The 16,255-nt window shown below is 36.3% G+C and overlaps 1 protein-coding gene across 4 annotated transcripts in view; it reads right to left on the reverse strand.

Annotated features, from left to right (window-relative positions):
- The window catches only part of MEIKIN (meiotic kinetochore factor), an 80,429-nt gene that overhangs the window by 41,782 nt on the left and 22,392 nt on the right, over positions 1-16,255 (reverse strand). For all 4 annotated transcript variants that reach the window (XM_023254922.2, XM_045058682.1, XM_023254917.2 and 1 more), the window contains 3 exons: positions 13,965-14,004; positions 12,187-12,251; positions 6,613-6,683 (listed from right to left, as the gene is read on the reverse strand). In XM_023254922.2, coding sequence (XP_023110690.1) covers positions 6,613-6,683; positions 12,187-12,251; positions 13,965-14,004 — 176 coding nt within the window. The remainder of the gene's footprint in view (positions 1-6,612; positions 6,684-12,186; positions 12,252-13,964; positions 14,005-16,255) is intronic.

Genomic DNA, 16,255 nt, shown 5'->3' on the forward strand with positions numbered 1-16,255 from the left:
CAATCTCCTTGCTTTTTGTCTGTTCAGATTTTTTATTACTTAATTTTTCAGTCTAGGTAAGTTTCTATCTGTTTCTAGGAATTTATCCTTATATTTAAGTTATCTAATTTGTTTATGTATAATTACTCATGGTACTGTTATGTTCCTTTGTATTTCTGTGGTATGAACTGTAATGTCTCCTCTTTCATTATAATTTTATTAATTGGAGTAATCTTTCTTTCTTTTTAAAAGTTTATTTATTTATTTTGAGAGAGAGAGAGAAAGAGAGAGGTAGAGGGAGAGATCAGAGAGAGAATCCCAAGCAGGTTCCACACTGCCAGTACAGAGCCCCACACAGGGCTTGAACTCACAAACTGATTAGGACCTGAGTCAAAATAAAGAGTTGGGCACTTAAATGACTGAGCCACCCAGGCACCCCTCTTTCTTTCTTAAACTGGACAAAAGTTTTTCAATTGTTTATCTTTTAATAAAACTAACTCTTAGTTTTGTTAATGATTCCTACTGTCTTTCTAATCTCTATTTCATTTATTTCTTCTTTAATTTTTATTTCCTTCCTTCTGCTAACTTTGGACTTTGTTCTTTTTCTAGTTCCTTGCAGTATAAGGTTACGTTGCTTATTTGAGACCTTAATTTTTTCTTAAGGACAGTATTTATCACTATAATGTTCTCTCTTGGGTTACTTTTGCAGCATCCCTTAAGTTTTGGTATGTTGTGTTTCCATTTTCATTTGTCTCAAGATATTTTTGGTATCTCTTTTGATTTCTTCTTTGACTCATTAGTTGCTCACAAATGTGTTAATTTTCACATATATGTGAATGTTCTCCCTTTCCCTTTTTTTAAGTGTCTTTATTTTGAGAGAAAGAGAGAAGGAGCATGAGTGGTGGAAGGACAGAGAGAATCCCAAGCAGTCTCTGATAGTTCAGACATGGGGCTCAAACCCATGGACCATGAGATCATGAGCTGAGTCAAAACCTAGAGTCAGTAGCTTAACTGACAGAGCCACCCAGACACCCTCCCCCCTTTCCTTCTGTTACAAATTTTTAGTGTCATGCTAATGTGTTCAGAAAAGATATTTGATATAATTTAAATCTTTTTAAATTTGGTAAGACTTGTTTTGTGCCACAACATGTAATCTATCCTAGAGCATGTTCCATGTACACTGAGAAGAATGTGGACTCTATTGTTAAATGAAATGTTATGTCTGTTAGGTCCATTTGGTCTAAAGTGTTGTCCAAATCCATTATTTCCTCCATGATTTTCTCTCTGGATCATCTATTCATTGTTGAATAATAGGGTATTGAAGTATTCTACTATTATTGCATTGTTGTGTATTTCTGACTCGAGACCTGTTAATGATTATTTAATATAATTAAGTGCTTCAGTATTGTGTCTGTATATATTTAACTTGTTATATACTCTTGATGAATTGACCCCTTTATCATTATGTAATAACATTGTCTGTTACTACAGCTTTTAACTTAAAATCTATTTAGTCTGATAAAAGTATACCTGTTATCATCAGGAGTATACTCCTGTTCTCTTCTAATTTCCATTTCCATGGAATAATTTTTTTCCATTCTTTCACTTTAAGCTTAATTGTCTTTAAAGCTTAAGTGAGTCTCTTGTAGGCAGCATATAGTTGCGCTATTTTTTATTCCCCCACTTTATGTCTTTTAAATGAAGAATTTTAATCATGTAAAGTAATTTTTTTTATTTTTTTTAACGTTTATTTATTTTTGAGACAGAGAGAGACAGAGCATGAACAGGGGAGGGGCAGAGAGAGAGGGAGACACAGAATCGGAAGCAGACTCCAGGCTCTGAGCCATCAGCCCAGAGCCCGACGCGGGGCTCGAACTCACAGACCGTGAGATCGTGACCTGAGCTGAAGTCAGACGCTTAACCGACTGAGCCACCCAGGCGCCCCTGAAGGAATTTTTGATAGGTAAGAACTTACTGATAGTAAGGACTATCATTTTTTAATTACTTTCTGATTATTCTATAGTTCCTTTGTTCCCTTCTTCCTCTCTTGCTGTCTTTCTTTATGAACGAATGATCTTTTTAAAATGTTTTTAAATGTTTTATTTATTTTTGAGAGAGAGACAGACTGCAGGTAGGGGAGGGGCAGAGAGAGAGAGACACAGATTCTGAAGCAGGCTCCAGGCTCTGAGCTGTCAGCACAAAGCCTGATGCGGGTTTCGAATTCATGAACTGTGAGATCATGACCTGAGCTGAAGTCGGATGCTCAACGGACTGGGCCACTCAGGTGCCCCTCTTTATGAATGGATGATTTTTATAGTGGTATGCCTTGATTCTTTTCTCTTTATCATTTGTGAGTCTCTTAAAGATTTTGGCTTTGGGATTACCATAGGGCTTTCAAAATACTTGTAATAGTCTATTTTAAGATGATAACAAATCAACTGCACAAAAATATTCTACTCCCCACCTCCACATATGTTTTATGTTTTTGGTGTCCAAATTTACTTCTTTTTATATGTTATATTTCCTTCTTTTCTATAACTCTTCAATCTATTCCAATCTGGTTTGCCTGTCACCAGTCCACTAAAATTATTCATGCTAGAGTCATTGGTTTCCTTCTTGATTGTGAATGCAACTGACTTTTAAAAAACTAACACATTTTTTAGAGAAGTTTGAGGTTCACAGAAGAATTGAGCAAAATGCATAGAGTTCCCATATACCCCTTGACCGTACTCATGCACAATCTCCCTCATTTAATGTACTGCAACACAGTGTTACATTTATTAGGATAGATAAACTTATACTGGCATATTATTTTCCTTCTCCTTGAAGAACTTCCCTTAATATTTCTTAAAAGGAAGGCCTACTGGCAACAAATTATAAATTTTTGTTTGTCTGAGAAAATCTTTAATTGTCCTTCATTTTTGAAGGAGAATTTCACAAGGTATAGAATTCTAGCTTGGTTTTTTTCTCTCAGCACTTTAAATATTTCACTTCAGTCTTTTATTTCTTAATAATTTCTAAGGAGAGGTCTGTAATGCTTACCTTTGCTCTTCTATAAGTAAGGTGTTTTTCTCCCTCTGGCTTCTTTAAAAAATTTTTTCTTTCTCTTTGATTTTCTGATGTTTGAATATAATAAATCTAGATGTAGTTTTGGGGGCATTTATCCTGCGTGGTATTCTGTGAACTTCCTGAATCTATGATTTGGTATCTGACAATAATTTTGGGAAATTCTGACTCATTATTGCTTCAAATGTTGCTTTTGTTCCTTTTTCTGTTTCTTTTCTTTCTGGAATTCCAATTATGTGTATGTCACACCTTTTGTAGTTGTTTCACAGTTCTTGAATAGTCTGGTTTTTGTTTTGTTTTGTTTTGTTTTGTTTTGTTTTGTTTTGTTTTGTTTTGTCTTTTTTCTCTTTGCTTTTCAGTTTTGGAAGTTTCTTCGGTCATATCCTCAAACTTAGGTATTCTTTCCTAAGTTGTGTCCAGTCTACTAATGAGTCCATCAAAGGCATTCTTTATTCTTGCTATAGTATTTTTAATCTCTAGCATTTCCTTTTTGATCTTTCTTAGGACATCGATCTTTGTGTTTATATTATTCATCTGTTCTTGCATGTTGTCTACTTTTTACTATAATGTCCTTAGCATATTAATCATAGTTATTTAAAAATTCTGGTCTGATAATTCTAATACTACTGCCACATTTGACTCTGATTCTGATGTTTATTCAGTCTCTCAAACTTTTTTTTGCCTTTTAATATGCCTTGTAATTTTTTTCTAAAAGGTAGACAAGATGTACTGGTTAATAGGAACTGTGGTAAATAGGCCTATAGTAATGTAGTGGTAAGATGTGGGGGAAGGGGAAGCAGTCATAGGGCTGTCAGGACGTCTTTTTTGTTTATTGTTTAGCCTGTGCTTCTGGATGGTAAAATTCACCAGTGTTTCTTGGTTCTCACACCTCCTTAGGTGGGACAGCACAGCTAGAGAGAGGTGTAGTTGTGTATTTCCTGTTTTTTTTTAAGTTTATTCATTTTGAGAGAGAGACAGAGCAAGGGTGCACACGTGTTGGGGAGGGGCAGAGAGAGAGGGAGAGAGAGAATCCCAAGCAGGATCTGCACTGTCAGTGCAGAGTCCCATGAGGGGCTTGAACTCACAAACTGTGAGCTCATGACCTCAGCTGAAATCAAAAGTTGGACCCTTAACCAAATGAACTATCCAGGCTCCCCTGTAGTTGGGTATTTCCATTCCCCCATGTGGAAGTTAGAGGACGCTAGAATTGGAGTATTTTTCTTTCCTCATTTGAAAAAGCAGAGCTGGCTGGAGTTGGGTACTTCCCTTCCCCCAGGTAGGATAGCCTCTGCTAAAATACCAGCAAATTAGGCTCTGGTAAAATATTTTCTTCTGATGGAAGGCTTTGTTAAGAACAAAATACTCCAGGGGCACCTGGGTGGCTCAGCTGGTTAAGCAAACGACTCTTGATTTTGGTTCAGGACATGATCTCAAGGTTTGTGGGATCAGGTTTCATGCTGGGCTCCATGCTGAGCATGGAGCCTGCTTGAGATTCATTCTCTCTCTCTCTCTCTCTCTCTCTCTCTCTCTCTCTCTCTCTCTCTCCTCCTCTCCCCTGCTTGCAGTCTCTTTCTCTCAAAATAAATAAAACATTTTTAAAAAACATTAAAAAAGAACAAAAAAGAACATAATATTCTAGTGTATTTCCAAATGGTTCTTTTTCCCTTCTCACTACTAAAAGCATGAGGGGATTTTTCTTTGATATTTACTGTGAGGACTTGGTAGAGGTCCCTCCTAGAGGTAAAATTCATAAAATTATTGAGGCCCCCTGATGACTGTGTTCCTCTTTAGTTTTTAACTCTCAGTGTTGTCCTCAGTGAGCCTCCAGCAACTCACCAATCACACTAGCACTGGTTCCCATTCCAGCACTGGTTCTCAGGGAAGTTTCTGTTCACACATTTCTGTTCCAGTAAGTCATGATTCTCTATATCCACTGACCTGTCTTTCCAAGTTTTACTGCAGCACTTTAGCCTATGACCTTATTTTTCTGACATGCCTAAAAAGAGTTGTTGATTTTTCACTTTGTTCAGCTTTTTACTTGTTAGGACAGAGAGATGACTTCTAAGTTCCTTACATGCTAGACCAGAAATTTGAAGTCCTCCAATTTTATAAAGTTCTTTATAACACTGGGATTCCAAGCAACATTCAGCATTGTTAACCACTCCCTCTTTTAGGAGTAAATGCTCTCCTCTCTTGTCTTCTATGATACCATATTCTGTTTATTTCCCTCCTTTTCTCTGTCCATTCTTACTTTTGTACCTGACCATAAAGCTTTCCAAGGAGTGATACTGGACTCTTGTCTCTTCCTCACTTGATAGATACTCATTCTTTCTAATGTGCTTTCATCTATTTCTATGAATTTAAAACACTGTACACTTCTTTTCTGTCCTAACCTGCAGAGTTGTAGCCAATGGTCCTTCCAACATTTTCATTTTCAGGTGCCCTCAAACTTCCTGCCTTTCCTATCACAGTAAATAGCACCTTTATCCACCAAAGCTGGTTAAGACAGAATCCTAGATGTCTTTTTTGACACCTCTCATTCCTTTACCCTCTATATCCGATTCTTGAACTCTACAGGCATAATTATCTTGAATCCATGCTTATTTTTCCATCTCTCCTACAAAAAACCCTAGTCAAAGTCACCACAATCTTTTTTTTTTTTTTTTAATGTTTACTTTTGAGAGATTGCGTTCAGGGGAGGGACAGAGAGAGAGGGAGACAGAGGATCCAAAGTGGGCTCTGCACTGACAGCAGACAGCCTGATGTAGGGCTTGAATTCACAAATCACGAGATCATGACCTGAGCCCAAATTGGATGCTTAACTGACTGAGCCACCTACGCGCCCCAAAGCCACCACAATCTTGCACCTAAAATATCTGCAACTTCATACTACGGAGTCTTCCTACTGACAGTCTTGCCCTTTTGCAATTTTATCCCCAATGTATACAATGACAGTAAAGTGTAGTGTAAAGAATACAGGAATAGATCCAGAAACACCTGCCACAAACTCTTCAAACATACTAATTAATATCTAGATCTCATTTTTCTCAGCTATAAAATGGGTGGAAACAAAATAAAACAAAACAAAAACTTAGGTGATAGGAATGCTATAAGGAAAAGATACAATTTATAAAAAAGTGCTTAGAATAATGCTTAGCATTGAATACTCACTCAAATAGTAGCTCTATTACATACAAAACAAAATTCAATTTCCTCCCCAAAGACCTCTAGACTCTAGGACTAAAGTACTAATTCACAAATACTCCTCAGCAGAAAACACTGCTGTGGACATACAGCAAATGTCTTATTTTCACCTTAAATGAATGTTTAATAGGCATCCACTTACCCAAAAGGAATCTGGAAAATCTGTAAATTTCAATTCTCTTTCACTAAACCTATATAGAGTATATATTCAAGTAACAATAATATTAACTACTAAATTCAAAAAATATTTGAAATTATTGACTTAAATAACTGGAAAATAATTCCTATAAAACTGTTAGTTAAGAATATGCTCTATATTAATTAAATTTATGGTTTATGTAGTTATTCTGCTTTAATACTTGCTTTTTTCTTTGTTTTTTCAGGTGCTGAAGGGTAAGTTTTCTCGGCAAGTAAAACTTCACAAGCTGCATTATCTGTAAAGAAAAAGATACTTCAATATTTTAATTATTTAACCTCTCCTTAACTATAAGTATAGAAAATAGAACTCAAATTTGAAAAACAAAACCCTGATTTCAATGACTGCATCTCTGTAATAGTTTCAGAAGAAAAACTTAATATATGTTGAATAATCTGACTTGCTACAGATAAGAGTCCCAGGTTTCATAGGAGTAAATAAGCTCTATGTAAAATATTTACTTTTTAATTAATAGAGAAAGGTGTGTGTGATTAAAATTCTTCATTAATTATCCTTTCATTTCCATATTCCTGTATTTTCAGGCTCTCCTGAAACTTCTCTACTGCAACTTTTCTATCAACATTTAAAATATAGTCAGGACTCTTTGATCTTACCAAAAACTTTATCTGTACCCAATACCCCTTCATGCTATATCCCCTCTCTCCTCTTATCCACAGGCATGTCCACATATACTAACATAACTTCCTCTCCTCCTGTTTACTCCCAAACCCACAGCAATCTAATTTCAGGTACCACAAATATGAGCAGAAACCTTTCCTGCCCTACCTTATTGGACATTAGTACAACAAGCATGAACATTTTCCCTCTGGTCCCTTTCATGGCTCCTACTCAGTCCTGACTCTTCTCTTTTTTTTCACTCTCCAGACTCAATCCAAAAAGCAACAAAAATCTTTTGACTGTCTGCTTTCTGCCAATGTTACCTAGCATATGTACTTAATATGCAAATTTGGCTTTTCTTTATTCTTAACACTAATACCTTGCTTTAAGGCAACAAGAGATTTCCCTTCGGATTATTTCAGTAGTTTTTCAATTTAGCCCCTCTGTACTCCACTACCCCCGTTACATACCTAAAATACAAGTCTAATATCATCTGCTTAAAACTTTCCCAAGGCTTTCCACTGCATTCCAGTTAAAACTCAAGCTTTTTAACTTACCATATAAAATCCTGATTTTTGTGATGCCTGCCTATAATACATATACATTCCCAGCCTCGTTGCAGAGGCTAATTAGGTTTCTAGATACAAATAGGATACCCATTTAAATTTGAATTTCAGATAAGCAAATAATTTTTTAGTATAAGTATATGCCATGTAATAGTACAAGTATATACAATATTTGTGACATAATTATATTAAAAATTATTTATCTGAATTCAAAATTAACTGATCGTTCTGCATCTTTACTTGCTAAATCTGGCAACCCTTGAGACTAACCACTTCACTCATCTTCATCTCCTCAAGTAGAGGGAAGTAGTAGGTTTCAGAATTCTGTAAGAGATAAAATTGGTACCAAGGTTTGGTAATAGATTAAGTCTAAGAAGTAACAAAGAGGAAGGTGTCAAGAATGATCCCGATGTTTCCAGTCTGCTAAGCTACACTTGATAGATGGAAGACACTAGTGGAAGACCAGGTTAGGTCTTGGTTGTAACGATTCTCAGTCCTCAATTCCTGCTTTATTTATTCTCTTGGTAACTTTTGTTACAGCTACTTCTAAATGCTGAAGTGTTTCATTTACATTCTTTTTGCATGTTTGTTTTCTATGCCACTTCCTAGGTGATCTCATCTGATCCTATGGCTTTAAAATATTTATATTCTTGACTCCAGATATTTATTTATAGCTCCAGTCTCTGCCCTAAACTCCAGACTCCTGTATCACAAACTGCTCTCATTACATCTCTACTTGAAGGCTAATAAGTCTCTTAATGTTTTAATATTTTATTGAAGAACTCTACGTACACAATAGTAGGCACAAATCTTAAATATGTATGTATTCACCCATATAATCACCACCCAAATCAAGGTATAAAATATTCCAACATGTCAAAAGTTTCCTATATGGTCCTTCCCATTCAGCACCCCCTTTCCAAAGATTACCACTATTCTTACTTCTACTACCCAAAATAGTCTTGCCTGTTCTTGAACTTCATATATATGGAATTACACAACACATACATGTTTTTGTCTGCATCATTTCATGAAACATTAGGTACAGGAGTAGAGAGATAAAATTCAATGTTGAAATCAAATTATCTCTTTTTTTTAATATGAAATTTATTGTCAAATTGGTTTCCATACAACACCCAGTGCTCATCCCAAAAGGAAACCAAATTCTCTTCATCATCCTCCCAACTTGCTCTGTCCTCCAGTGCTTTCTCAAGAAATGATACCATCATTCATCCACTTGCTTAAACCAATAATTTTAGACTCATCCTTGACATTTATTTTTCTCTTACCCAACATACAGATTAATCAGAAAATCCTAGTGCTTTGAAATATATTCCGGGGCACCTGGGTGGCTCAGTTGGTTAAGCATCCAACTTTGGTCAGGTCATGATCTCACAGTCCATGAGTTCGAGCCCTGCATTGGGCTCTGTGCTACCAGCTCAGAGCCTGGAGCCTGCATTGAATTTTGTGTCTACCTCTCTCTCTGCTCCTCCCTATTCATAATGTGTGTGTGTCTCTCTCTCAAAAATAATAAAACACTAAAGACATATATGTATATATATATATTCCAAATCAGACCACTGCTACCATGTTAGTCTCATACCATTACCTGACCACTACAATAGTTTAACAGGGTCTCTTTGCCTTCTTAGTCTATCTCCACATAGCAGCCAGAGTGATTATTCTAAAATATGTATCCAAGGGGCACCTGGGTGGCTCAGTCACTTAAGTGTCTGACTTCAGCTCAGGTCATGATCTCGCAGTTCTTGAGTTCAAGCCCTATGTTGGGCTCTGTGCTGACAGCTCAGAACCTGGAGCCTGCTTCACATTCTGTGTCTCCCTCTTTCTCTGTCCCTCCCCCATTCATGCTCTGTCTCTCTCTGTCTCTCAAAAATAAATAAAAACATTTAAAAATTATAAAAAAAATATGGATCCAATCACATCATCCCACTTCTCAGCACATTTAGAAGAGAATTCTTACTCCTTACGATGGCATAGGAGACTCTACATTATACCACTTGACTAGCCCTCAACACAACTGCAGTCATTCATTTTTTTAAAACTCATTTTGCTCCAGTCATACAAACCTCTTTTCGCTTATTCAAACGTGCTGCGCTCATTCCCATCTTAGGACCTTTTCTCTTGTTGTTCCCTTTGCCGGCATACTCTATCACAGATTTTCACATGACCCACATTCAAGCTCTGTACAAATATCATCTCCTCAGAGATGCTTATCCTAGAGACTTTTAAATACAGAGAACAAACTGAGAGTGGAAGGGGGTGCGGGCAGGGAAAATGAGTGATGGGCAGTGAGGAGGACACTTAATGGGGTAAGCACTAGGTGTTTTATGTAAGTGATGAGTCACAAGAATCTACTCCCAAAGCCAAGAGCACACCATATACACTGTATGTTAGCTAACTTGACAATAAATTATATAAAAAAATAAAAAAATTAAATAAAATTTAAAAATACAATAAAATAGTATCCCTTGGGCGCCTGGGTGGCTCAGGTGGTTGAGGGTCCAACTCTTGATCTTGGCTCAGGTCATGATCTTGTGGTTCATGGGATCAAGCCCCATGTCTGGATGTGCACGGATAGGATGGAGCCTGCTTGGGATTCTCTCTCTCCTTCTCTCTCTGCCTCTCCCCTGCTCACACACTCTCTCTCAAAATAAATAAATCAACTTAAAAAAAAATCATAAAATGGGGCACCTGGGTGGCCCAGTCAGTTAAGCGGCCGACTTCGGCTCAGGTCATGATCTCGCGGTCCGTGAGTTCGAGCCCCACATCGGGCTCTGTGCTGACAGCTCGGAGCCTGGAGCCTGTTTCAGATTCTGTGTCTCCCTCTCTCTCTCTGACCCTCCCCCATTCATGCTCTGCCTCTCTCTGTCTCAAAAATAAACGTTAAAAAAAATTTAAAAAAAATCATAAAATAGCATCCCTACTCATACCCTGTTTTTACCCTGCTTTATTTTTATTCTAATATTGATGTATATTCATTTGTTTACCTGTTTATTATCTTTCTTCCTCCACTATAGCAGCTCTGTTAGGGCAAGGACTCTGTCATGTTCCCCAGCAACTAAGAAACTTTGTGTCACAATGTAGGTGATTAAAGAATATTTGTTGAATTAATGGAATTAATGAATGGTGTGATAAGTTATCCCTGAAACATCCAAGGGGAAATGTCCAGAAGGCAGCTACATATAAGGGTCTTATTCTCAGAAGAAAGTCTAGATTGAGAGAAAACTTGGAGACCCTGCTTTTTATAGAACACCTGTACATATTAGGGGTAAATTTTAAAAAGATTAAAATCTAGGAACTGGCCTTGAAGAACTTCCACATTTAATGGCTAATAGTGGCAGATTAGATTGCAAAGGAGACTGTGCAGGAGTTACCTGGGAAGTAGTTACCTGTTTATGTTTGTCTCTATGACTAGACAACTTTCTAACACTTAGTAAAGAACGTGACATAGGAACACAGTTGGATTTGTTGAACTAAGGAAGTAAAAAGTAATTCTTGAGTAAGATGTCATTTAATTTTAAATTTCAAGTTAATCAACCACATAGAAGTAAGAATACAAAAGCATACATAATTCCAGAATCACTGTTCTGACTCACTATCAGGCTTTATAAATAGTATTTTCCACAGCCAAAGAAAACTTTTTATTGGGCAAGACCTAAGTAAAATCATGATTGCTTTTGGAACCCTTACTACTTTCACTTTGATAGCCTCTCTTCTCTTGTTCACAAGCTCCCTTACTCTTAGATTTATACAAAAATTCCTCTTCTAATTCTCACCCTCCAGCGTAGTAGATGCTACTCCTTTGAAAGATGGGTGCTTTTACAAGTTTATTTTTTATCACTTGATTAATTTCCCTTAAAAGAGCAACTATTTTTATCATTTTTATACCCAGAAATCCTAACATAATACTTGACATTTAGAAAATACTCAGTAGCAGTATTTCTCAAAGTGAAAATGATGCAAAAAACTATTTTTTTCTTTTAGTTCATACAAACTTGCCTATTAAGAGTAAAACCAGCAATTCTTTGTTTACCCACAAATAAATGCTGTAAAACTTGATTCAGGAAATAAAAATGGAAATCTGAGATACAGCATGAATTAATAAGGTTGGAAATGTCTAAGTTTATTCCAATAATAGACTAAATTATAGAGTGCCTATAATGCAAGACACTGTGTTTATCCTTTTATTTTCAATCATCACACATAATTGCAATATAAATGTTTACTGATTATCTTCCTCTCCCATGACTGAAACTTAGGAGGCAAGGATTTAATACTACTCTTTACTGGTATATATAGCAACACCTAATACAGAGTATATACTCAGTAAATGTTCATGAAATGAATTAATAACGGATATTTTAGTGATAGTTAAAGACACACATATCTAACTTCACATATCTTCATTTTTTAAAATATAACCAAGCTAAAAAGCACTCCGTTTCCTGGGCTACCAATTTTCTAAAAATACACTGCATTATCACAAAAATAAAGAAATACAGAATTATGAAAATGATTAGTTTCACTGTTTATTACCTGATTCTGAATGCAAAGTACTCTTTGGTTTCTGAGAAATATTTTGGTCGGTTAATGTCATCACTCTATAATAGGAACAAATTAATGATTAGTCTCAATTTTTCAGTAACTGTAGAGAATCCTCAAATAATCTTTACAATAATAACATTAAAATTTTTTTTAATGTTTATTTATTTTTGACAGAGACAGAGACAGAATGCATGTGGGTTAGGGGCAGAGAGAGAGGGAGACACAGAATCCGAAGCAGGTTCTAGGCTCTGAGCTGTCAGCACAGAGCCCGATGCAGGGCTCGAACTCACAAGCTGTGAGATCATGACCTGAGCCGAAGTCAGGATGCTCAAATGACTGAGCCACCCAGGCGTCCCTACAATAATAACATTTATGTACTATAAAATATCTGTAGAAAGAACACAACTGGTTAAAAAAATGTTACCATATCTATATGAACAAATAGTTTAATAAAAGGTAATACATTTATATACTTTCCAGTGTGAGACAATACATATGGAGAACAAGGTAGAATGTTTAGAATCAGAAAGACCTGAGTTTAAAGGCCAGTTTTGCTACTGGCCTTGGAAAAGTTACTTAACCTGTCCTGATTCTTGGTTCCCTCTTTTATGCAAAACAGAATGGCAATCTTGTTTCCTAGGATTCTTGAGGTAAGAATCTCAAGTAACAGGAAAGATAATACTTCTTAAAAATTAATGTCCTTTTCTATTTTAGAAATGACACCAGCCCCAGACTGTGACCACCTCCTTGAATTTAGATACTGTCGCTCTCACACACACCCTACCCTCAGTCTACATGCCGCAAACCAAGCTCTTGATCTTTGCTCAGGAATGTTTCTCCTCAGTCTCTCCCATCTTCTAGTTGCTTAAGCCAAAAGTGCGGAGTCAGCCTTGACTACTTTCATACTCCACCATTCATTCCATCAATGAATAACAGACCACCCTGTTAGTTCTGCTTTCAAAATATATCCAAAATCCTTTGGATTTGGTTCCAAAAGCTAGTTCTTACCTATACTCTTACCACTCTGGTCCAATATCTCTTGCCTAGATTAGGACAATAGTCTCCTAACTATATCTCACTATAAGTATAATTGTCTCTTCATAGTCTATTCACAACACAGTAGCCAGGGTGATTCTTTTAAAAACTAAGCTATATCATGTTCCCTTCTAACCCTTTCAAAGGCTTTCCAATCCACTTACATTCAGCTACCACGCCTTATATGATATGGCTTTTTCTCTCATTTCATCTTCTTTTTCCTTCTCCCACACTCCATCCCAGGAGCCCAGGCCTTCTTGGCTCAGAGCCTTGCTTCAGCTATTCCTTCCACCTGGAATCCTCTTTTCTCCTGTGAATTACATGTCTTTCTCTGTTTCCTTCTTTATGTCTCTGCTCAAATTTCATTTATGACTTCTCTGACCACACTACTTAAAATAGTGAACCTTCCTTCCAATACTCTCTAGCCCCCATCTTGCTTTTTATCCATAGCATTCATTACCATATAGAACAGAATGAATTTGTTCATTCATTTATTGTCTATCTCATCCAAGTAGAATGTGGACTTGAGGGCAGAGATTTTGTTTTTAATCTATTTCATTGATTACAATGTATCTCTACCTGTAAGAATACTTCTGGCACATAATGATTCCTCAACAAACACTGAATAAATGAATACCTAAATTTGTGGGCTGACAATCATTCCAGCTATATAACTATTATAACACAGGGTTTTCAAAAGTTCGACAACTTTAAAATAAAATATTAGTTCTTACATTTCTCTATGGCATTTCTGATAGTCTTCTGAAGAGGGACCTAGGAAAGGAAAAAAAACAAAACAAAACACCAATCTATTAGAAATATAATTCAAGCACAGACCAGAGGCCAAAATTACTCTAGCTAAAAGTAAATATTCTCTCTAAAATATATGGTGATAGTGCAGTTTATTTTTATAATTTTATTGTTTTGTATTGTTTTTATCTGCCACTTAAATTATGAAGTATTTTCAAAATACCAAAATAAAACAAAATTGTTAGGAAATTTTATGAGATGCAGGAATCCATCTGCCTGTATTTGGATAGTTAGTTATAATTTTTGAAGTCCTTACCAATCTTTTATCTACTTGATTCTTACAATAGTCCCACAAGGTAAATATAACAATTTACTATTCCCACAATACATATACAAAATAACTGGTCAAGTGATAAAACTAACAGCTGCCTACCTGGAACTTAAACTCAAATATCATGGTTCTTAATCCAGTACAAATATAGATACACATATTAGTAGACTTATTAGTCAAGACAATGCCTACCAGTCAATATTTTGCTGTCTAGGCACTCTATATTACTAGGTATATAAAGAACTGTGGGAGTAGTCTTCTGAAGAATATGACCCTAATAAGCTGCAGAACTCTGCTTACATTTAATTAGGATTTTACAGTTTAGTAAAAGTGAAGTGAATGATGCCTACTAATCATTTAGAAGTATTTCTCTGAAAGGTAGGTTCCCAAAATATAAAGGACTACAGTGAACAGCATCTACTTTCTGCTTTTGCTGATGATAGTCTCTTGCTTTTCCTTGTGATAATCAAGACAGGGCCTGTGACTCAGTACAATGGGAGCCCTGCATCTCTCTGCCCAAAGTGACTGTTCAAGGATAAGCATATGAAATAATTTAAGCCAAGGTATAAGACCAGGACTTTTGTTCAAATCACTGGGAAAGAGAAGCACTTTTGTTCACTGGATTTGAGGCTGTGAGTATATAGGCCTGGACCTAACAAGAGCTACTATATGAAGGGAGGTTAGCTGAGAGTTCAGTTTGCACATTAGTGCTGTGAGCTGAGAGATGGAAAGGAATTGGGTCCTACTGATACCATTTGAAAGCCTGAATTAGGGTTCCTGGGTGGTTCAGTTGGTTAATCATCCAACTTTGTCTCAGGTCAAACCACAGTTTGTGGGTTTGAGCCCCACGTCAGGCTCTGTGCTGACAACTCAGGGCCTGGAGCCTGCTTCAGATTCTGTGTCTCCCTCTCTCTCTGCCCCTCCCCTGCTGGCACTCTGTCTCTCTCTCTCAAAAATAAATAAAAGCATTAAAAATAATTTTTTTTAAAAAAAGAAAGCCTGGATCAAGTTGTAATTGCATATGATATACTGCTAGATTTTTCAGGTATATGTGGTAATAATTTCATTTTTAACCTAATAAAGTTTGAGGTAGGATTGATTTTTTTTTAATTTTTTTCTTTCTTTCCTTCTTTCTTTTTGTTTTTTGTCATCACTTACAGTGGACAAAGAAGTTAACTGAAACATTTGTTAAAGAGACAGGCTGCTTCTTTGGGCACTTCATTATCAGCAAAGGAGTTGCCAAAGTAAACATAATACAAGGTTTTCAAACTGTCAGAAATACTGCCATCCAGATAGATACCAACTCTCCCATAAGGGACCCCATAACCAATGCTTAATTCTTTGATATTATTTATCCCTCCTTTTTGTGAGGCTCTGATAGATGAGCTGACAACATCCACTGCTATTCCCCCTCTCTATTTTTATACATTTTCCCCTTTCTACCACTATAGAGGCTAGAAGAATAAAATACTTGGATTTTTATAAACTTTATCAAAGAAGACTTCCAAGTAGCCAGGAGATACAGGACTCAGTCCTGGCCAATAGACCTAGTCTGCTGGGGAATTAATTGGAAAGCTTTTGCTTTTCTGATAAAAAGAGATCCATGTGGCTAGTACTGCCTTTTCTAATTCTTTTTCCCTGGAACACTGTTGTGATGCCTAAAGGCTTAGCAACCATCCTACAACTATGGGGTAACAAGCCAACACACTTGGTAGTAGAAAGATAGAAAGAGTATAAGATCTTAATGCTATTAGTGAGATGCTACACTAACTCTGGCCTGGGAAGAGAAGTAAATCTAGTATAAACAAGCCTTTTTTGCACGACAAAAACAACATTGTACACAAAAAGACAACTGACAAACTTGGGGAAATATTCACAATATAAGCCACAGACAAAAAACTAATATTCTTTTTTTTCCCAAAGTTTATTTCTTTTTGAGAGACA

Source organism: Felis catus, chromosome A1 (assembly GCF_018350175.1).
Source record: "Felis catus isolate Fca126 chromosome A1, F.catus_Fca126_mat1.0, whole genome shotgun sequence".
NCBI classification, from domain to species: Eukaryota; Metazoa; Chordata; class Mammalia; order Carnivora; family Felidae; genus Felis; species Felis catus.